Raw genomic sequence first — 23,255 nt, forward strand, 5'->3', positions numbered from 1 at the left:
CATCTGTTTGAGGATGAAATGACGAAGAGAATTTGAGCGTGGTACCCATATTCTCAAACAAGCCTCTCCAGAACAAACTAGTCATGCGTGGATCACGGTCGCTAATAATCGACTGTGGCATGCCATGATACTTGAAAATATTGCTCATAAACAAGCGTGCCATCTGATCTGGCTTTATCTTCTTCCTGACAGGAATAAAATGAGCCTGTTTGCTGAATCTGCAAATAATGGTCCAAATACCATCATTTCCTGTCTGCGTTCTTGGAAGATCAAAGATAAAATCCATAGCAATACTTTCCCATGGTTTATCTGGAATAGGTAGTGGTTGCAATAACCCTGGTGCCTTTTGCCTGTCAAACTTGACCTTTTGGCATATTAGGCATTCTCGCACAAAGGCATCCACATCCCTTCTCAATGTAGGCCAATAGAAGAATGTCTCAACCGCTTTCACTGTAGCATCGATACCACGATGCCCTGCATACGGTGGGACATGACTCTCTTCCATAACTTTGCGTCGCAATGGCTTTGTGACACACAATCTGCCATGCATCATCATGAACCCGTCTTTAAGAAGATAGTGTTCATGACGTTGTCCATCCATTAGTTGCTCGAAGACCCTTGCAAAATCTTCATCATTTGCATACTGTTCTCTCATATCATCAAGTTCATGATGATAAGGAATCGACACAGCTGAAATTTGTGGCTTCCTTGACAAGGCATCAGCCACAACGTTCTTCTTGCCTTCCACATGCACAATCTGAAAATGGAACATGGACAAGATATTTGCCCATCGCATATGCTTTTCAGATAACTTTGTCTGTGTCAAGAAGTATCGCAAGGTCTGATGGTCCGTTTGGACAACAAAGTCTGCACCTAGCAGGTAGTGTTTCCAACTTAAGAGCGCATGAATCACAGCCAGTAACTCTTTCTCATAGACCTGCATGGTCATCTCTGGCCCTTGCAAAATTCTGCTCTCATAGGCTACTACCCTGCCATCTTGCATTAGCACTGCACCAATGCTACTACCGCAGGCATCACACTGGACCACAAATGACTTCCTAAGATCCGGCAACACAATGACTGGATCTGAAGTCATCTTTTCCTTTAAGAGATTAAAAGCTGAAATCTCTTTCTGTGTCCATCTGAAGGTGACTGCCTTCTTTTGAAGAGCATGTAAAGGTGAAGCAATCTCAGCGAAATTTCGAATAAACCTTCTGTAATAGGAGCATAGTCCCAAAAAGCTTCGGACATCATGCACCGTCTTCAAATTTGGCCATGACTTGATCGCTTCAACTTTTGCAGGATCCATTCTGACACCGTCCTTTGAGACAATGTGTCCCAGAAAGTGAATCTCTTCCAGAAAAAACTCACTTTTCTTTGCATTGATGAGCAACCTATGACTGCGTAGCTCTTTGAACACAATGGCCAAGTGATGCCTATGCTCCTCTTCATTCTTTGAATAGACTATCATGTCATCAAAGAACGTACCAACAAACTGCTGGTGTGGACGGAAAATTCTGTCCATCATCCTATTAAACGTAGCAGGAGCATTTGTGAGACCAAAGGGCATCACTAAAAATTCGTAAAGGCCAAACGTTGTTCTAAAAGCAGTCTTGTGCACATCCTCTGATCTAATGCGGATCTGATGATACCCACTCTTTAGATCTATCCTGCTAAACATAGCTGCTCCTTCTAATTTGTCCATAATATCATCAATTCTAGGTATAGGGAACCTATTCTTGATGGTATTCTTGTTCAGTGCACGGTAGTCGATGCACATACGCCATGAGCCATCTTTTTTCTGCACCAACAATACTGGAGAACAGAATGGAGATGAACTGGGCTGAATCAGCCCTTTTTCTAACAGCTCCTGTACGTGGCCCATTATCTCTTTCTGCTGAGCCGCACTAACCCTGTACGGAGGCTTATTTGGTGGGCTACAGCCTGGCACCAAATCTATCGCATGGTCCTCGGGTCTCTCTGGCGGTAATTGAGACGGTAATGAATCGGAAAAACAGTCACTATACTGTTGTAAAAACATTGACCTTTCTTTATCTAGCACAGATAAATTTGATTCATCACAATCTGACACTTCACGTGCAAAAACCAAGTACGCAGAAAGATGCTTTTTCATTACAGAAGTAATAGCAGAAGCTGATACAGTAGGAATAGACTCCCCTTTAAGCTTTACATCCAGAATGTGAGTCTTTCCCCTGCTCTGTACAGTGATCTTTTTGTTGTAGGCATCCATGATTCCCTGTACACGAAACAACCAAGGAATACCTAACAACACATCACATCCGTCCAGTGGCATGATGTAAAATTCTTCAGCATCTACATAGGACTGGATATGTAGACGCAACTTTCCAATGATGGGTGTCACAGCCTCTGTATGGCCAGGACATGCCAAACCTGCCTCTGCTGTATACCCCATCTCTTCAGGTCTGATTCCCAACTTTGAAGCCAATTCTGGGGAAATAAAGTTGGCTTTGGCACCTGGATCAAAGAAGATAAGCACTGTTTGATCCCTAACCTTTCCCCATGCTCTGCAAAGCTCACTTGCATCTGAATTTGGCTTGTCGCCCACCATATCTGGCACTAGACCAGCCATGGGCTTCTTTCCCTTCCTGTCCTCCTTGTCTTCAGAATCAGCTGGCCTTTTCTTTGTAGGACAGTTGTAAGCAATGTGGCCAGGCTGCTCACATATAAAGCATTTGTTCTCTGTCCTCAGGACCTTCTTTTGCTCTTCTGACTTGCGAGGAAAACGTCTTTTCCATTTCTTTGCTGGTCCTTTTTCTGATTCAGCCGTAGCTTTGTCTTTCCCTGCGTTGGCTGACTCCTGAGTCCCTTTAGGAGCCTCATTGGGAACGTGCTTCTTGGCTGAATTTTTCTTGCCTGATCCTGCCTTGACGCCAGTGTTAAATTCACAATCTTCTCCCTTGAGCAAACCATTGCCAGTGTTTGCTACCTCGATGAGCTGCGTCAAAGTAGTGACTTTTGTCTTCGTGCAGTATTTTCTCAATCCTTTGGGTAGGCCACAACAGTATTTTTCAATCTGTTCTGTCAATGGCACAAACCTATAGGAAGTTACTGGAAGTAGAGCTTTCCAAAACTTCCGATTGTAATCATCCAGATTTCTGCAAGTGGCAGCATTAAGCTGGTGCCATTCTGTCATGACATCTGCTTCGAAATCATCAGATAACCATGCTGCTGCAAAAATCTGCTTGAAGTAAATCCATGTGGACGGAGCTTGCCCTTGAAGCAATAAAGTTGTCCACCATTGTCCCGCATTCCCTGTCAAGAAAGTGGCTGCCTTGCGGACCTTTGAAGCCTCTGTAAAGTTTCCCCCTGCATAGGCCTTATCAAACTGCTGGAGGAATGAAAGAGCCTTCTTCCTGTCATCAAACCCTGTAAAGGTCGTGAATGACACACCTTTGCCACCTTCTTTGTACGGAGTTGGCCTCTCCAGCGGCGTTAAATTGTCATATGGAAGTGACTGAAACATGGGAACACTATTAGGGTTCATCTGTGTTCCTTGGCCGCTATTAACTTGACTTGGAAATGCCATATTTGGCTGCTGATTTGTAATTCCAGCCATACCAAAATTTGCTTGTGGCATCCCAAATTGTCCCTGAGTGCTTTGAAACCCTGGTTGCATACCCATGACACTGTACATGGGGTTAGGCATCATCGTTTGAGCACCCGCAAACACTGTTCCTGGCGTATAAAACTGATTTCCAGGTGCATGACCAGCCATGCTTTGGAATACGGATCCACCTCCAAAATAGCCAGGGTGTACTGAAGGTGGTGGGAAGACCTGTTGCATAGCCTGTAAGTTGCTTCCCTGCCCATTAGAACCAGCTATAGGCTGCTGAAAGGTGGCGGGCTGAATTGGTACAGCTTGAAAAACTGGCATCTCAGCCACCTGTTCTTGCACCTTAGGCATACGTTGTGGAGACTGCATGTTCTCCGTCAAGTGTACAGGTGTTTCCATTGACTGTGCGGTATGAATCACCTGTGTTCGAGTCTTAACAGGCTTTTGAATATGATCCAGTGACCCAACTTGCTGAGACGGAACAGGAGGTTGCAGAAAGGCTAAAAACCTCGGATTCTGCATTACTTGTGTGAACATAGCCACAGCAGTAACCAACTGGGTCCTGAATATATCATCATCAGTCTGTGGTGGTCTTGAGGACTCACCCACTTCATGTGTCTGTTGACCCTGTGAAGAGGAAACCTCTTCAGTCACATCATCTGGTCTATCAGCCATAATTGCAATTCCCTGTGTCTGGTCTATGATCCCCTGTGTCTTCAAGCCCAAAACTGACCAAGGCTCACTTCTATGGAAAAAAGTGATTTAATCCCGTCGATGGAACCATGAAACCGGCCTGTATGATCCAAAAAGGGCGGTAGACTTTACTTTAAACCTTGATTTAGCTTTCACCCATTATTAGTCGTCTATTTTACTTGTATTTTCAAGACACAACAAAGGGGAGCGGGATACAGGCTGCTAGATTGCACCTGTATGAGTAGACAGACACCAGATTGGCCCCTAACTTAGGCGCCCCTTTCGGTATTTCTTTATTGTTCAAAAGAGGGAATAAACGCTGTGGTTCCTACAAGCTGCCCCGCACAAACTCGGCTGAATTTCCACCGTTCCAGCCCGATTTCGGCAGCATAACTGTACTAGAACCCTTCACGGTCAGTATTCCCACGCATTGACTGACTTTCCCGACGCATACGGGCACTTTGCAAAACCTGGCGAGAATCTGCAGCACGCTGAATTCTCTGTTTTCAGCCCTGAAAATGCGCCAGATCGCCTGTACAGCGGTCCCCTTGCGTCCCCGAACCTCCTGGGGGTATTAGGGTCCGTTTAGGGCCAAAACCCTAAACCTGCAAAAATACACAGCAGGCTGTAATTCACTGTTTCGGGCTCCGTTTCGCGTGCCGGTCGCATCCCTAGCAAGTCCTCGAGCTCCCGCACCTGTAGGGCTACTTGCCCTTTGAATCGGACGAGATTTCTGGCGTGAAACCTCTCCGAATTCACCTGTACCTGCGGGGGGATTAGCCGCTAGCTAATCCAGTACCTGTGCAAGAGGCTCTTGCCTCGGCAATCGCGCATGAACCCACACAACTGTACATTGGTCAAATGAAGAGCCCACTAGAGGGGCATAACATACTGCCAAAGGGGAGAGAGAGGGCAGTGCGTAGCGTGCAGGGCATCACTCCTGGCACCGCACTGTGCATAAGAGGGAAAGCAAGCACTCCATAGCTCTTAACCTGTGACAGAGACTTGCAAAATGAGCCTCCCAGCTATAAATCACGTTTTTGCCTTCTCTATAAGTAGTAAACTGGCCTCAGAGTGCCAAGTGTCACTCATTTGTGCATTTTCCCGCTTTAGACCCTCGGGTCTAAAAATATCTCACCTGCAGCCTCTGTTGACTTGGCCACAGAGTAACAAAATGATCCCCATGTCAAACTGCACGTAATGACGCGAAGACATTTTCAGGTCCCAAAATAGCAGTTCCCTAAATTTTAGGAGATGCTGCCATTATATCTTTCTAGGTCATCCGACCCTCTTTGTACACTGTGGCCACATCCAAAACTGAAATGTAGCCTCTGTAGCAAAGGATTCCACTTTGGCTAGTCAATGACCCCACTTGGCTAACCATAGTCCTTGTCCAACCTTAGTGCTCTCTTGCCCTCAGGCCTGGACTCCCTCTGGACAGTTCCACACTAGCTATGCAATGCAGGGCAGTTAGATTTCCCGAGGGGTGTTTCCAAAAAGTGAAAGTAAATAGATAATAAGAAAGAAATCAACAAAAAGGATAGATAGTAGTCACACACTGGTGACAGCAATACAGATAAAGGATTCCCAGGATGCTACTTTGTAATTTACCCTATCAAAGAATAAAGAAGTACCGAAAGGGACGCCAATTTTGGGGCCTACAGGTTGTCGGCATCTGCTCGGGGCATTCTAGCTTCCGAGCCGTGTGTGTGATCAAGTGTTAATTCCCGTCGCAGGTTTCCTTTGCAAAGTGCTCTATGTGTGTGTCTAAAGTAAAGAATTTCGGGTGAAAGCCAACGCCTACCGCCCCACCACGGGCCGGTTACAATTCTCTTGAGTTTAAATTGTTCTTTTACGTTGCCTTTTAGGTGATTGGACGATGGTTTCAGAGGTATTAGAGCACCAAAAGACTTTTCTCCAAAAACAAGTTGATCCAGTTGTGCAGCAATCGACCATGGAGATAGCACCTCCTAACCATCAACAAGAGAAGTGCAAGTATATGGAAATGGAGGAAGAAAGCTGAGGGTGAAGAAGATAACAATGAAGAGCAAGAAGAAGAGGAGGATGAAGTTGGTGATTGCGATGGCCAATCGAGGCACTTCCAAACACAACCACCTACCATCCAAGGTCTCTCTCGACGTCGAGTTCTAATAGACTTGCTAGCTATTTCAGTTTAGCTGAAATTATGATTTCTTTCCTCGTCACTCTTTTGATTCCTAGATTTCCTAGATTGAGCTCTCGTTACTACATTTATCGATCTGACCCACTTGAACAAGATAGAATTTCTACTATGTTCATAGGTGTTTTTCTTGCTTTATCAAGATGTTTTGGGCAACCATGAATGAAATGTGTCTTGCCACACTCCAAAAAAACCCCCAAATATCCTCATTGTTTCGGGACTCTATTTCTAGTCCAATGATCACTTCTTCACTCATGGCATGGTCTTTGTTGGTTGAGGTTGTTGTGGTGATGGCAAGAGTTGCCCTTGTCTAATTCCCCTAGACTACCAATGTCTCTTCGTCTTCATATGTAAGTTTTCCATTTATTTACTTGTAGTGTCACGAGGACGTGGCAACTGCTAACCTTAGTTGTTGGTTTCTTTCCAATGATTTTTGTTTAATTTTTGAGACCCTCTTTTTAAAGTTGCAAATGGTCGGACATTGTATAGCCAATGTGAACGGTAGTTTAACCCGCAGACGGGAAGTTGGTCGGCACTAGAACTCGTAAAGTTAAAGGATGTCTCGGCTCAGTTCAAGATCATGTAGGTCCCCCCGTCGCACTTAGCAAGTTGGTGGATACTAGGAAATGAACTCAATAAAGGCATAAAGTCAAGGTGGAATCACCAACAGAAAGTATCCGACAGTTGGGCCACATTGCACTTTTGGATGTGGTCCCAATGAGGATAGGTGGTCAGATGACCAGTGGGAGCCCAACGGAAGCATCTCCTAAAAATTAGAAAACTGCTATTTTGGGCCATGAAATGTGTTCGCGTCATTACCTTCAGTAATGACCAGGGGAACATTTTATTACTCTGCTGCAAAGTCAACTGATGCACCAGTTGAGAGATTTTTAAGCAGGAAGCCCAATGCGGAGAAATTGCATGTATGAGTGCCAAGTGGCACTTTTTGGCCAATTTACCAAGTTTAAGAGAACAGAACTCGTGACTCACTTTTTGGAGCGGTTTTAGAGGCCGATAACTGTGATTTTCAGCCATTTCTCTCCATTTTTGAGCTTCCCGTGACTTTATCTAGGACCAAGGAGCTCATTTTCAGCATTGGAAGGCATCAAATGTCTGTTTATAGGACTGTTTTGCTGCGTTTTCAGCGATACGCAAGTTTTGGCAGCCATGGAAATCTTGCCCTTTTTGCATCTATTTGTTCACAGATGCATTACAGGTCAAGGGAAGAAGAGGGGGCACTCGAATTATGTTGAGGGGGATACTTCATTGAGAACCTGTCACAGGTTAATAGCTATGGAGTGCTTTCTTTCCCTCTCATGTACAGTGTGGTGCTAGGAGTGATGCCCTGCACACTACACACTGCTCTCTCTCTCCCCTATGTGCAATTATGTGATGCCCCACAAGAGGGCTCTTCATTTGACCGATGTACAGCTGTGGTGTGGTTTCATGCTTTTGTGCTGAGGCAAGAGCCTCCTTGAGCAAGAACACGGGTAGCTGATTGCTACTCCAAAGGGGAAGCACCAGTGAGGGTCATAACCTCACTGTACAGGTGCGTTTTCAGCACTGTGTATGCGCTGTAAATTGACTGTTTTTCAACTATATGGACGCCAGAACATTGGGAATCGTGCCCCACTGGCAGAGGACAATTAGGAGACTGTTTGAGGCTGAAAACAACCAGTAAATACAGCGTGCTAAATTTACTGTTTTTGGGCAGGAATGAGAGGGTTTATGCCAATGGAAGAGAGTTCCAACAGGGGAATTGGTTTTGCGCAAGTTTTGGGGCTGTTATGCTGCCGAAATTTGGCCAAAACAGGTGGTATCTAGCTCAATACAGATAAAGGATTCCCAGGACTCTTCTTTGTAATTTACCCTCCTAAAGAATAAAGAAATACCGAAAGGGGCGCCAATTTTGGGGCCTACAGGCTGTAGGCGTCTGCTCGGAGCATTCTAGTTTCCGAGCCGTGTGTGTGATTAAATGTTAATTCCCGTCGCACGTTTCCTTTGCAAAGTGCTCTGTGTGTGTCTAAAGTAAAGAATTTCGGATGAAAGCCAAAGCCTACTATAACCGGCCCGTACAACGTAGAGGGCGGTACTATTTCAATTACCTGTTAACTTTACACAGAGCACTGAGAAGGGAAGAGAACACAGTTGCGTCTAGCGACTAGAATGTCACTGCACACACGAGACCGACACCCTGTAGGCCCCAAAGACTGGCGCCCCTTTCGGTATTTCTTTATTCAAATTAAGGTAGACGATCCGACCACTTAGCACAAGCTTTCACAAAGCTGTCCAAACCTGGCGAGGGCTGAAAACGCAGGTCTTCGACCGGATTTCGACAGCATAACGGCGCAAAAACCCCTGTAGGTCAAAAACACCTGGCTAGGACGGATTCCCTCGATATCTGGAAGCTTTCTGGTGAGCTGTCACAGAAATTCAGCGGGCTGTAATTCTCTGTTTTTCACTGCCGGGAGCCCAAAAGCCTGTACACGCATCCCAAGGCTCTCACGAGGCTCCCCCGATGTTCCCTTGCAGTTTAGGTGCGAAACCCTAAACCTGCAGAAAAACACAGCAGGCTGTAATTCCCTGTTTCGGATCGTTTTTAGCGGAGCGAACACGCCTACACGTGTCCCAAGGGCTCCCGCACACAATGGGACAGTTCCCCTGTGAATTGGACGAGTTTTCACGCAAGAAAACTCTCCAAACTCGCAATCTTTCGTGATGGAACTGTGCGTACCTGTGGGGGATTAGCAATTAGCTAATCCGATTCCTGTTCAGAAGGCTCTTGCCTTGGCAAACGCGCATAAACCCCCAGAACTGTACATAGGTCAAATGAGAAGCCCACTAGTGGGGCATAACATACTGTACGTAGGGGAGAAAGAGAGCAGTGTGTAGCGTGCGGGGCATCACTCCCGTCACCATACTGTGCATAGAGGGCAAGGTAAGCATTCCATAGCTTCTGTACCTGTTACAATCCGCCTGGCTGAAAATGGCGCCCCCTTTGTTGATATGCAGCTCGTTTTTGCCTCCCAGAGTGGCAGAATCGCTCACAGGCTGACACGTCGCCCAATTTCTGAGTTTGGGCTTTCCCTGCTAAAAATATCTCAACTGGTGCGTCAGTTGACTTGGCAGCAGAGCAATAAAATGTTCCCCTTGTCAATCCAGAGCTAATGACGCGAACACATTTTCCGGTCAAAAATAGCAATTCCCTAAATTTTAGGAGATGCTTCCATGGCGTCCCTATCGGTCTCCTGACCATCATTGAAGACTACCATTTGACCAACATCTACAATGTGGGTTAATTTACTAGCCCCTTTCAACTGACAACTTGACGAGTGGCCCAAATTCCAGTTTGGTGCACACAGGCTTCCATACTCATCAGAATTCAGTGCTAACTGGCCCGACCACTCCCAGACTAACCGACCCAGACTCCCGCTGTGAGAAATCTATTCGGCCGCAGCCGTTTCACACTGGCCATGCAATGTCCACTTGCACCTTTTCAAGGGTTCCGGGACAAACAAGTAAAAATAAAATAAATATATATAATACTTATTTACGGAAGGCAACAGGAAAAATACACCTCCTGGTGACACCTACCGCCCCACCACGGGCCGGTTTCAAGGTTCCATTGCCGAGATATCAAACACTTTTTCTGAGCCTCAGTTGTTTTGGGTAAAGACACAAAGCACAAGAACACAAGAATACTATGGACAACAAAGGGAAGAGCATTATGGAAAAGGGTTCCTCTTCACAGGACAAACATGAAATTTCACATGTTTGCCTGCCAAAAAGTGATCAATTTAGGACTGATTTTCTGCTGCGTTTTTAGGGTTTGCAAGCATGAACCAAGATAAGATAGGGAGAGGTCTCACGGTGGTAGATTGGCTACTAGATCTTCTGCTGGAGTGATGTGGGTCTGCCAGGTGACACGCTGCTTGCCGATTCTCTGAGACGATTGCTTGGATTCTATGACGCATTGGTAAATCATCTTGAAATTTAAACTTGCTTGGTCGTGGGTGGTACGTCAGTGTTGTGGAATTATGCTCGTTTGCAGAGGCAAGAGCCTCTTGCACACGTAAAAGTTAAGGGACAGGTTGCAAGATGCTATGTGGTGAAGTTCAAGAACTATCCACCTATGGATGCAAAGTGGATGAAAGAGCATGAACTGTCAGAGTCACCAAATGTATTGCAGCTTTACCTCAAGGCCTTTGGGTTACAGCTTACGTATGCCCAAAGCCAATGTCTGCAAAGGAGGGGTAATGATAGAGCTAGCACATCGAATGTACTCATGGATTCAGTGCAACAACAGTGTACAGTTTGACAAAAGTATGAAGGTCTCATTAAGTCATTTGTACATATGTTTTGACAGTCTTTCTTGCAGATACATGCGATGATAAAAGGGTGCTTACCACACAAGACCATCTATGCAATCGAGGACGTTTGCGATTTCAAGAGGGGGGTATGTCACGAGGACGTGGCAACTGCTAACCTTAGTTGTTGGTTTCTTTCCAATGATTTTTGTTCAATTTTTGAGACCCTCTTTTTAAAGTTGCAAATGGTCGGACATTGTATGGCCAATGTGAACGGTAGTTTCACCCGCAGACGGGAAGTTGGTCAGCACTGGAACTCGTAAAGTTAAAGGATGTCTAGGCTCAGTTCAAGATCATGTAGGTCCCCCCGTCGCACTTAGCAAGTTGGTGGATACTAGGAAGTGAACTCAATAAAGGCATAAAGTCAAGGTGGGATCACCAACAGAAAGTATCCAACAGTTGGGCCACATTGCACTTTTGGATGCGGTCCCAATGAGGATAGGTGGTCAGATGACCAGTGGGAGCCCAACGGAAGCATCTCCTAAAAATTAGGGAACTGCTATTTTGGGCCGTGAAATGTGTTCGCGTCATTACCTTCGGTATGCCCAGGGGAACATTTCATTACTCTGTTGCAAAGTCAACTGATGCACCACTTGAGAGATTTTTAAGCAAGAAGCCCAATGCGGAGAAATTGCATGTATAAGTGCCAAGTGGCACTTTTTGACCAATTTACCAAGTTTGAGAGAACAGAACTCGTGACTCACTTTATGGAGCAGTTTTGGAGGCCGATAACTGTGATTTTCAACCATTTCTCTCCATTTTTGAGCTTGCCATGACTTTACCTAGGACCAAGGAGCTCATTTTCAGCATTGGAAGGCATCAAATGCCTATTTACAGGGTTGTTTTGCTACGTTTTCAGCGATACGCAGGTTTTGGCAGCCATGGGAATCTTCCCCTTTTTGCATCTATTTGTTCACAGATGCATTACATGTCAAGGGCAGAAGAGGGGACACTCGATTTATGCTGGGGGGATACTTCATTGAGAACTTGTCACAGGTTAAGAGCTATGAAGTGCTTTCTTTCCCTCTCATGTACAGTGTGGTGCTAGGAGTGATACCCTGCGCACTACACACTGCTCTCTCTCCCCCCTATGTGCAGTTATGTGATGCCCCACAAGAGGGTTCTTCATTTGACTGATGTACAGCTGTGTGGTTTCATGCTTTTGTGCTGAGGTAAGAGCCTCCTTGAGCAAAAACAGGAATAGCTGACTACTACTCCAAAGCAAGCATCGGTGAGGGTCATAACCTCACCGTACAGCGCTGTGTATGCGTTGTAAATTGACTGTTTTTCAGCCATATGGACGCCAGAACCATTGGGAATCGTGCCCCACTGGCAAAGGACAGTTAGGGGATTGTTTGGAGCTGAAAACATGGCAAAAACCAGTAAATACAGCGTGCTGAATTTACTGTTTTTGGGCAGGAATCAGAGGGTTTATGCCAGTGGAAGAGAGTTCTAGCAGGGGGAATTGGTTTCGCGCAAGTTTTGGGGTTGTTATGCTGCCAAAATTTGGCCAAAACAAGTGGTATCTAGCTCGATACAGATAAAGGATTCCCAAGACTCTTCTTTGTAATTTACCCTCCTAAAGAATAAAGAAATACCGAAAGGGGCGCAATTTTGGGGCCTACAAGTTATCGGCGTCTGCTCGGAGCATTCTAGCTTTCGAGCCGTGTGTGATTAAGTGTTAATTCCCGTCGCAGGTTTCCTTTGCAAAGTGCTCTGTGTGTGTGTCTAAAGTAAAGAATTTTGGGTGAAAGCCAACGCCTGCCGCACCACGGGCCAGTTTCATATAGTCAATTGTGAAATGGTCCATAATGCATAGTGCTCACCTATTTAAGAAGATATATCCTTGAAATGGGAAGGCAACCCAATAGTGTAACTCTCACTTCTAATCTCTAAGGTTAAATTTTTAAAGAATGAAACCTACAGATACACATCCTAGAATTTTTTATTGTTGACTTTGTTGGAAACCATCAATCTCCTGCATATTTGTTTGCCTATGTCAACCTCTTACATATGCCACTTCAATGTTGGAAATTCCTTGATATTCCCTCTTCTTTGCGATGGAATAAACCCCAGCTTGCTCCACTATGTTGTAGCAACAAAAATGCTTGAATAGGGGCTATAACCTTATTTACACGCCCCCTGCCCGATGAGACAATGGTTGTTCCAAGCAACCTTAACTATTAATCTTATCATGAAACTGTTTGTTCTTGTAAACATCTTGCAGTAAGCTATAATATCATAGTTACACGGAATGGGAACGGGGGCCTCCGGAACGTTCCAAAAACGGGGGGGCCTCCGGAACAACGGAACGAGAACGAGGGCCGAAACGGTGAACCTAAAATATGCCATGGGGGGAGGGGCTGTTTTTGACTCTTGAGAGCTTGAGGGTTTGGATTATCTAGGAGAGGATGGGAAAGATACCCACCTTCCCCCCCAATGAAGCTTGTAAGTTGTGCCATATTGATGGCACTTGAGCCTTGAGTCTTAAGCCATATTGATGGTTGCTCGTTCCACTTGAGCCATATTGGTAACTATTAAAGAAAAAAGAACCCCTCGCCCCTCCCTTGTGTTAATCTTGAGAGGTTTGAAATCTCCCCAAAACTACCACCTCTCTCACTCTCTCTCTATTTTCAATTTTGCTGCCTGTTCCGCACGTTCCGCCCATTCCATTGTTACGTTCCGGATCGGAACGCTTTTCCGTTCCCGACACCGTTTCGGCGCACAAAACCAGCCGGAACGCCGTTTCGGTATGATTACCCCCCGTTCCGTGTTACTATGAGCTATATATCTTCCAAATGCACAATCACATTCAAAGAGACGACCTGGCTCAGCATTCATTGAAAACAGCCCGCTGCCCAGTCCTGGCCCCACCCATGTTGGACACACCAAGTTAGTAGCTTAGTAAATGCAGTCCGAGATAGGAAGCTTATCTAGAAACTTTGTGCTTTCAAATGTACAGTATACCACAATTGGCACATTTGTCAGTCAAAGCATTGCCAAACCTTGACTAACAATCTCCTCCATTTTTGTTTCCCTATGTCAACGTCTGACCTTCAAACAGCTGAAAAATCTCATCTCAAAACGCTGAAGACCTGCTGCAAAGACGTGAAGGGTTTGCCACTGAGATTGCCTTCGTCCAGTAGAAGCAAAACTTGGAGAGGGGAAATCAATATCTTTCATGATGAGTAGTAATCCCTCTTTCTCTAATGTGAAGAATTTGTGGGGAAACACAAGAATACAGTCCTCATCTATCGGGGATGATTTGGGCCTTACAACAAAAGGTCTTACCATGGACATCATGTCCATGCAACAAAGTTACTCCGGATTTTGGACTTTATTCTAGACATATAATAATCATAGGTATCTTCACTCCTAGCCTTTTAAAGTCATTTTGACTACGTAGAACTCAGTAAGAAAATGAGTCATGATCATTATCATCAGGCTTCCTACAGATGTATTTAGAATGGATGCTTCTTTGCAAAATGTTTTTGAACCAAATCGTTTGCATCTACTTAGCACAAGCAACGTTGCAAGAAATGTTTCAAGGAGCTAGCTGCCACCAGGACCTCTACTACTTGATCAAGATCAACTATGTGTCCGTAGAGATGCTTTCTCAGTTATGGTGCGCTTCTGTTAGCCTGTCTTGAAACATACCCACCTAATAGCACCAAGTCTTTTCTTGCTTCAAATCCCTATACTAGGCTCTAGGCTCCTCAAGGCTCAAAACAAAAGAGAACCCTTTAATAGCGCATCTGTTGGCATGTCTTGAAACACATCCATCTTACAAATCCTTATCCAAGGCTTTAGGTTCCATCAAGACTCAAAACATGAATAAACTCCCTAATACCCTTTATTGATGTAAATCCTTTGTGAGCATTGGCTCTCGCCGAACCCATCTTTCTCCACGTAAAACATTGTAAGCGGGCATTGAAGACTTACCCCTGCTTTGCCAGGTATGTTGCATTGCCACAGCATTAAATTGACCGAGCCATCCGGCTGAGAATCTGGCCTGGCAACAAACCCCTGCACCCAAGAGAGAATTAGCTTAAATCTCCTGATAAACCACAGTGTGTGTCCAACGTAATGGAGGAAAAGACGGACATGGGGGTGATTTTTACGCCATGATTTACGCTCCTCAGAAAGACGGCCTCGCGCAATTCCTCCCGACATGCTCAGAGAGAGAGAGAGAGAGAGAGAGAGAGAGAGAGCTGCGGAAAAAGAAGCCTGCTTCAGTTGTACGCCAACTATGTCTCTCAGTAGATATTTAAATTGTTGTTGACGTCCGCCTGGCGGCTCGTGTACTATGAGAAATTTTGAAGTTGACTGTTAACTTTTTTTGGCGCCTACAAGTGACTTGGTTTTGTAAGGGAGGGTTCAGATTGCCCACCCCCGTCTATATAGAACAGGGAGTCATAGTGAAGGGATCAAGGGTGTAGGTGAAAAGTTGGATCAAAATTCTATGAAGATTGTCGATTTTGATAGCGCGGCAAAAAAAAGTAATATCGGCACAATATTTACTTTTGACGATGCAAATTGATGCCTTTTGTATGTGCATTAAAGTCATGCTAAAAGTTGATTCTAACATTTCACCATTGACTTTAAGGAGACTAATAGGTGTACATCAAAATAGTAATATCGGCACACTGGGTGTAACCTCAAGAGAACTCTCTCTCTCTCTCTCTCTCTCTCTCTCTCTCTCTCTCTCTCACACACACACACACACACACATACACGACCAAGTGTGTTGTCTCATCCAATCACTCTTATTCACAACCATATGATGGATTGGGATCAAGAAAATGTGGAACGTGATCACATGGTTGAAGAGTTCTTTGACGAGGACTCAAACAAGGCGAGTAGTGAAAGTATTGATGAGGACTTTCAAGTACTCCATGAAGAAGGTGTTGTTCTTGGTGAGGATGGGCCTCTTGATAATCAAATGGTTAAGGTATTTTCGGATCCAAATCTCTGTATGTTCAAAACATGTTTTTTCTTTGATAAAGAGGTATATAATTACATGATAAGTGTGCTCCTGAGTGGATTAGTGACAACATTGGAGACTCTCAAACCTATTACTCTAAAGGCATGTTGGATTTGAAGAAGTGGCGCAAGAAGAAGAATGAGCTTCACATTGGACATGATGAGGATGGAAAACTTTGTTTATATTTGGGAGATGCGCTAACGGTGAGAGTTCCACGTGTTGAAGATTGGGAGGATATTGTTAAAGTTGCCCACATTGTCGAAGGATCAAAACACCAAAGAATTAATAAAACCCTAGATTCAATCAAGGCCAAATGGTACATTGATATTCAAAAGCATGGTATACCTACTACATACATCAAAGAGTACATAAACGCTTGTAAATGTAGCAACACAAATAACTCTTCTCATTCAGGATCATAGAGTCAAAAAATAAACCTAAATAAAGAGCTTCCAAAGGTGATTACCACAAATATGTCTCATGTAGAGAGGCACCTAACAACCATCATGATCGAGCACAAGACAAGGCTAGTGACAAAGAAGAAATACAAGGACATCAAAGAAATGTAATTGTCCATTTAAAATACAAGTGGTAATTGTAGCTGGGAGTAATGATGTTTTGATTTATCTAAACACTAGTCACGATGGTCATGTACCAGGTTCAAGAAGTGATATGTATCACTTGCCCATCCACCCATCCGTAATTGAATGTTGCACGGAAGACCTCTTTGATGTCGGGAATGCTTGATATGTTGCTCAAATGTCATTGTCAAAAGAAAGATTTCACACGAAACGAGTCTCTCTTCTTGAATGTACTATCTACGGGTTCTTTATGATACATCATGAAATCAGTATCTTGTCTTATCAAATGTGTTATTATGGTAGCACTTTAACTTGTTTTTTAAATAAGTTGCTTCATACATAGGATATCCTCTAAGTGATCAAGTAGATATAGGTCATGTATCAGATGATGATTGGGTTTCTATGTATTTGGAGGCTATGAAATTGTGCGAAATGGCAAAGTAATAGCTTTGTCATAAGTTACAGAGAGTGACTAAAAATATTTTCTTCTTACATACTTCTTTTTATTTAGGTGCTTATTGTCAACCATACAATCCAAAAGGAGCTGAACACAAAGACAAGCCTTTTATCTTGATCATTCAAGACGAGCGAATGTTACAAATGGCCAAGCATTTCTCCACAAATAACTCATGGGCCATTGATAGCATGTTTAAGACGAACATGTATGGACTTCCATTGTATGTTGTAGTGTTGCCAAACCAACAAGCTATTGGCCTACCAATTTGGTTCATGTTGTGTATGACAGATCTAGGGTATCATCATGCTGTTGAAAAATCCAGGGTATCATCATGGCGTCAATGCTTTAGAGTTGACATGTCATAAAATCTAATATCTAACTTTACCAAATGATTTTCTCATCTTAAAATGATCATTTGATATGGGAAGATAAAAGGGGAACAAGAGTTAGGATATAAATATGTGCTTCTAGACCTATCTCAACTAGGGACTAAAGGAGAGATGGTTGCATCTCAATAGGGGTCCAAAAGGAGATGGTCTACCAAAGAGAAACGTCAAATAAGTGCTTCTAGATTTATCTAAACAAGGGACCAAGAGGAGAGATGGCTACATCTTAATAGGGGTCCAAAAGGAGATAGTCTATCAAAGAGCAACAACGTGAAACTAATGGAGCTTCAAAGACCTTAGGGTTAGCTTCATTAAAGCCTCCAAAAGGTTAGTGTTAAAAGTCCTTAGACCTAGGACCTTTAGGGACTTTAGAACTAGTACCTGAGGCAAGCTAGATGTGTGCTTGATGTGCTTGTATTACAATATAATATCTAACTTTACCAAATGATTTTCTCATATTAAGTTGATCATTTAATATGGGAAGATAAAAGGGGAACAAGAGTTAGGATATAGATATGTGCTCCTAGACCTATCTCAATAGGGGACCAAAAGGAGAATTGGTTGCATCTCAATAGGGGTTATAAAAGAGACAATCTACCAAAGAGCAGTGTGCAATAAGTGCTTTTAAATTTACCTCAGCAAAAGGGACCAAGAGGAGAGACGGTTACATCTCAATAGGGGTCCAAAAGGGGGTAGTCTATCAAAGAGCAACGTGCATCTAATGGAGCTTAAAAGACCTTAGGGTTAGCTTCATTAAATACCTCCAAAAGTTAGTGTTAAAAAGTCCTTTGACCTTAGGCAAGTTAGCGATGACCTTGAGGTGGGAATCCTACCCAAGCATGAGGTGCTTGTCATCTTGCTAACTAAAGTGCTTAAAATGTTTGTGGGAACCTTGCCCAAAGCTTGAGGTGATTTTTTTGCTTAAAATGACTAAATTTCTTGAAGTGTTCAATTCAAAGATAAACTCTCAAGAGGCATAAACAATTTCCATGCTTGATTGACTAAGTGCTTGAAGTGTTCAATTCAAACCAAATGACTTAAGAAGCATAAAAGACACGTGGCAAAATTCTCCACATGTGGCCCTCATGATGTGCTTGAATCCTATTGGATAGGCTTTAAATTGGTCCAATGAGAATTTAGATGTATAAAAATAAATAATTAAGTTCTTTCTCTCAAAGAGGAAAAAGAGGACACATGTCCCAAATGATACTAGAGAGAGAGAGAGAGAGAGATGGACCAAGCATGAGAGGGGTGCATACTCTCCCACACACACACACACACACATTCTCTCATTGTGTGGAGTGCAAACTTCAAAGTGCAAGAGCTCGATCTCCTTCTCCAAGATTGTTGAGAAGTCGAGAGCCTACACCAACACTCTTGGCTATGGAATGCAAATCCAAACAAGAGCCATGCTTCAATGCTTAAGCTTGTCATCTTCTTCATCTTCATTACTATGCTATTATGTTATGCTAAGCAAGAAGAGTGATGATAAGTGAAGAACTATTTCTTTCTCCTATGAATGATTCTTCTTCCTCTTCCCTACCCACATTCCTCGCTAGCTCTCTCCACCTTCGAAGGTGTTTGAGGCCTTGGAACTGAGGCTTGGGATAGTTAATGCTTTTTGCAAAGTTTATGTTATGCTTGTGATGCATGAAGCTTTCCATCTTCATAGCATCACCAAGGTCACAAGGAACACAAAGATTGTATTGTACCAAGTCTCTCTTGATGGGAGAATCTATAATACAAATGCCTTTTGGAGGGGGGACCGGCTCCAAGTAAATCCGGTCCTCAACTATTGTCATGTTCTCTAATACTCCATCTCTTTAAAAAGTACTATGTTTATGTTTATGTTGCTACCATCAATTAAGTTGACCCTCTATGTTCTCAAAGTGATCTCACAAAAATGCTCACTTTAATTCTCTTAATTCCGCTATTTTCAAAGTTCAGAGGCCATTTCCATTACATTGGTATCAAAGCATGTGGTTTCTCTTTTCTTGCTTAAGAAGAGAGGTCCTTAAGTAGCCTATTAATGGTTCATTTTGTTAATTATATTAGGGTAAGTGGAATTGGGATCTGTTATCGGTTTTGTTGAGTCCACTATGTGGGATATGGTGCACACCTCGGGAGCTTTGGCCTTAATAATGGGGTCTTTTAGACTTGCCTACGGCTTTACCATTATTGAGCCATAAGAAGTCCGAAAGGAGCTATCCCTTGGCAATTCTACTATGTTAGACCCATGTCAGTACTCTCTATAATTAACCATGATTCGAGCTGTGGGTGTAGATACTTAAGTGCTTATTTTCAAAGGCTAAGAGGAGTAGCAACTAAGATTTTGAATTGCCAAAGGCTATACTAAGTAAACACATAAGTATAATTAGCATGGCTGACAATAACCAAGAGAGTAGGACGAACATTGATAACTTTGATTTTGCACATGAAGGTGCTAATGATTATGTCCCCATGTTTATCAATTATCTTGTTACTAGGTTGCATCAAGCTATGGGCAACCCTACTTTGCAAGCTGAAGTTACCCAACAACTTCGTGCCCTTATGGGATTTCCCTTCCTCTCCAAGAGGAGAGAGAGTTTAGGAGGCCTCTTGATGAGACTCCCAAAAGAAGACCCTCTCCCATAAGAGAGGAGGAATCCAAATAACGAGAAAGAAGTAAATCCGTAAGTTCCTCTACAGATGTGGCTCCATGAAGACGGCGGTCTAGACTGTCACCAACTCCTCCCAAGAGGAAATGGTCAACCCATAGTCCTTCTCCTCGTCATTCCGAAAGGGAAGAGAGGAAACAAAGGAAGAAAAAGGCAAGAAAGAGGTCACCCTCTTCTCATTCTTCTTCTCCTTCTTCTTCACCTTCCTCCTCTTCCGACAAAAGCAATAGTTATTCTCCCAGAGAATACAAGAGAGGAGGACATCGCAAATCATACACTGTAAGGCAAAATCCACAAAAGCTCAAGAAGTTCAAAGAGGGAGGAAAGAGTATCTCTTTTCTCACCTATGATGGCACCTTTGGTGCCACATACAAAGTATTGGCCTTCATCCAACAATTTGATGCGGCCTTTGGAGACAAGGGCTTAACGGAGTCCTCCAAGCTACACATGTAGCTATGCACTTCCAAAAATCTGCTCGCCAATGGTGGACTAGCCTTTGTGGCAATGGCGAGGCCCCAAAGACATGGAGAACTCTACGAGTTTCCATCATGAAGCAATTCCTTGCAAGCGCTGCAAAGGACAACGTGCTTACCAAATGGCGGAGCTTGCAGCTTCTCTTCAACAAGTATATCCACAAATATGTAGACAAGTTTTGGGATTTACATCTCAAAGCTACAGTCTTTCAAAGGATAGACTTCTCCAAACAAAAGCAAAAATTTTGTGCGATATTACCTGAAGAAATGGTTGAGTATGTCAACTCACAACGGCCTAGCACTATCACCGAAGCCATCCACCACACTATGGTTGCTTCAAGGATCAATTTCCAACAAGGAGTGAAAAGAAATTTAAAGCCCATGGAAAACAAGGATCGAAATGAAGCTAAAGGGAAGAGCAATGCTCAAAACTCTTCCCAAGGCAACACCAGCACCAACAAGAACAAGGCCAAGAAGAAACGAGTTTACAAAGGTAAAAATAAGCTCTCTGTCGAAGAATTAGAGGCCTTTCATAAAGACCATAAATGCTTTAAGTGTGGCGAGCAAGGACATGGTTATCGTTCTTGCCCCAAAAGAAATGTACTCAATGACACTCCTAGAGTTTCCATGGTTGAAGCTCCAAAAGAGGATACTCATTGCAAAGCTCATATCTCTCCTATGCTTGGGGAAAAGTAAGGGATCATGATGCCCTTATTCTCTTTGACCGTGGCTCTACTCACAACTTCATATCAGCAGAGTTGGCCACTAAGTTGGGCATTCAAGCTTTCGAGATGGGAGATACTGTAACTGCCAATAGATCTTTCAAGGGATAGCAAGCCTATGTTACTCCCTTGATTGGGAAGTTGAGGCTTCATGTCCAAAGCTACGTCGACAAAGAAGATTTTTTTAATCTCTCCTCTCCAACATGAGGATGTTATCCTAGGGGCACCATGGTTCAACCGCATGGCTGCCAACATGAAGTTCCCTGAAAGGAGAATCTATTTCACCTATAGGAAAAAGAGCATGTGCATAGATGCTATCCCTAGTAAATACGCTTGCTTTTAATAAGTCAATGAAAAGCTCTATTTTTGCGTATATGATTTTTGTTAGATATCTGTAAATGATTCTACTGTTTTCACAAGTAGCAACAAAGGAAATCAAGAGGAATTAGAGTTGTCTAATTTCCTAAATGGATTCCAATATGTTTTCATTGATGACATCCCTAGTGAGCTACCTGCAAAACAATGGGATGATGATCGTGCAATAGAGCTTCTACTAGAAAGCTCATAGCCTACTAAACCTCCTTATTGAGTTTCACAAGCTCAACAAGAGGAGATCATGAGGCAAGTGCATGAATTGGTGGACAAAGGGATGGTGAGGCCTAGCTCCTCTCCATTTTGTTCACCAGTTGTTTTAGTTCAAAAGAAAGATGGCACATATCTCATGTGTATCTACTATAGAGCACTAAATAGGATCACTATAATAATAAAAACTCCCGTGCCGCGGGTAGAAGATCTATTTGATAAGTTACAAGTTTTGGCCTGACAAATGCTCCAACCGCATTTAAACTCACGATGGACGAAAATCTTCAGGCCACTCTAATTCTCTCGAGGAGTACAAGTGACACCTCCATGTAATCTTTCAAGTTGTGAGAGAGAATAAGTTATTCAAAAGAAAAGTGAATTTTTTCTACAAGAGTTTCAATATTCACGTCACATTATCTCTCAAGATGGTATCGGTATGGATCCATCAAAGTTGGAAGTAATAAAGTCATGGCCTAATCCAAGGAATCTACATGTGGTGAGAAGCTTTATTGGTATGTGTGTATACTATAGACGTTTCATAGCAAAATTCTCTCAAATAGCAGGACCGTTGCATGACTTAACGAAGAAGAATGTTAAGTGTTCATGGACTGCTAAATAACAAAATGCTTTTGACAAGCTCAAAGAGAAGCTTACCTCTCAACCAGTGATTATGCTTCCGCATCTCTCAAAGCCATTTGAGGTACAATGTGATGCTTGTGGTGATTTCCTTGGAGCAGTTTTGCTTCAAGAAGGGCATGCCATAGCATATGAGAGCCGAAGGCTCAATATGGATGAACGGATGTTGGGCATTTATGAGAAAGAGCTTTTTACTGTTCTACATGTCCTAGACACATGGAAGCACTATTTATAGGGGATTCCATTCATCATATGAATGGATCACAAAGCCTCGAGAACTTCATGACGCAAACCAAGCTCTCCAACAAACAAATGAGGCGGGAATTTTCTTTCGCAATTTAAATTTCATATTGCTCACATTGCCGGCAAGCACAATCAAGTGGTCAATGCACTTTCACGACAGCCAAGGGTAAATGTGGTGTCTATAGCAACTCACAATGATCTATCTTTTATGATAGATGAGTATGCTACTGACCAAGACTTTAAGTATGTAACTACAGCCTTTGCATTAGGGCAAGAAAGAAAAAGAACCATTCACCTTGGAGGATGGTTATCTTCCAAATGGCAATAGGCTATGTATACTCACCCATACAATAAGAAAGTCATGTATGAATCCTATGCTTCTCCTTATGCAAGGTAGAGAGGGATTCCATAATCTACTCTTCGAGGAGTAGAAGTGTATTTTTGCTGGTCTACCATGAAAAGTAAACATACAAGAGTATGTTTCAAAATGCGTGGCATACCAAAAATTGAAATTTAATCGAGGGAAGTAACTTGGATTGTTTCAGTCAACAAGATTAGCAAGAAAACACACTCTATGCCTGTGAAAAAAGACTATTAAGGCACATCAAATGGCAGCCCTCTTTAGATCTCAAATTTTCAAGTATCATGGCTTGCCAACATCCATAGTGTCGGACAAAGATCCTAGAATGGCCAGTAATTT

General features: G+C 43.2%; 1 protein-coding gene across 2 annotated transcripts in view; it reads right to left on the bottom strand.

Moving 5' to 3' along the window:
• The window catches only part of LOC147417525 (SUMO-conjugating enzyme SCE1-like), a 31,674-nt gene extending 16,574 nt beyond the window's left edge, over window positions 1-15,100 (bottom strand). Inside the window, exons 1-2 of one of the 2 annotated variants that reach the window (XM_086507245.1) lie at window positions 14,939-15,100; window positions 14,777-14,860 (exon numbers count right to left, since the gene is read on the bottom strand). In XM_086507245.1, coding sequence (XP_086363371.1) covers window positions 14,777-14,860; window positions 14,939-15,007 — 153 coding nt within the window. In that variant the 5' untranslated portion in view covers window positions 15,008-15,100. The remainder of the gene's footprint in view (window positions 1-14,776; window positions 14,861-14,938) is intronic. The other variant, XM_086507244.1, reaches the window with a different exon arrangement.
• Window positions 15,101-23,255: the final 8,155 nt, after the last annotated feature.

The sequence above is a fragment of the Adiantum capillus-veneris genome, chromosome 30 (assembly GCF_014529385.1).
Source record: "Adiantum capillus-veneris isolate H3 chromosome 30, ASM1452938v2, whole genome shotgun sequence".
Taxonomy (NCBI): Eukaryota; Viridiplantae; Streptophyta; class Polypodiopsida; order Polypodiales; family Pteridaceae; genus Adiantum; species Adiantum capillus-veneris.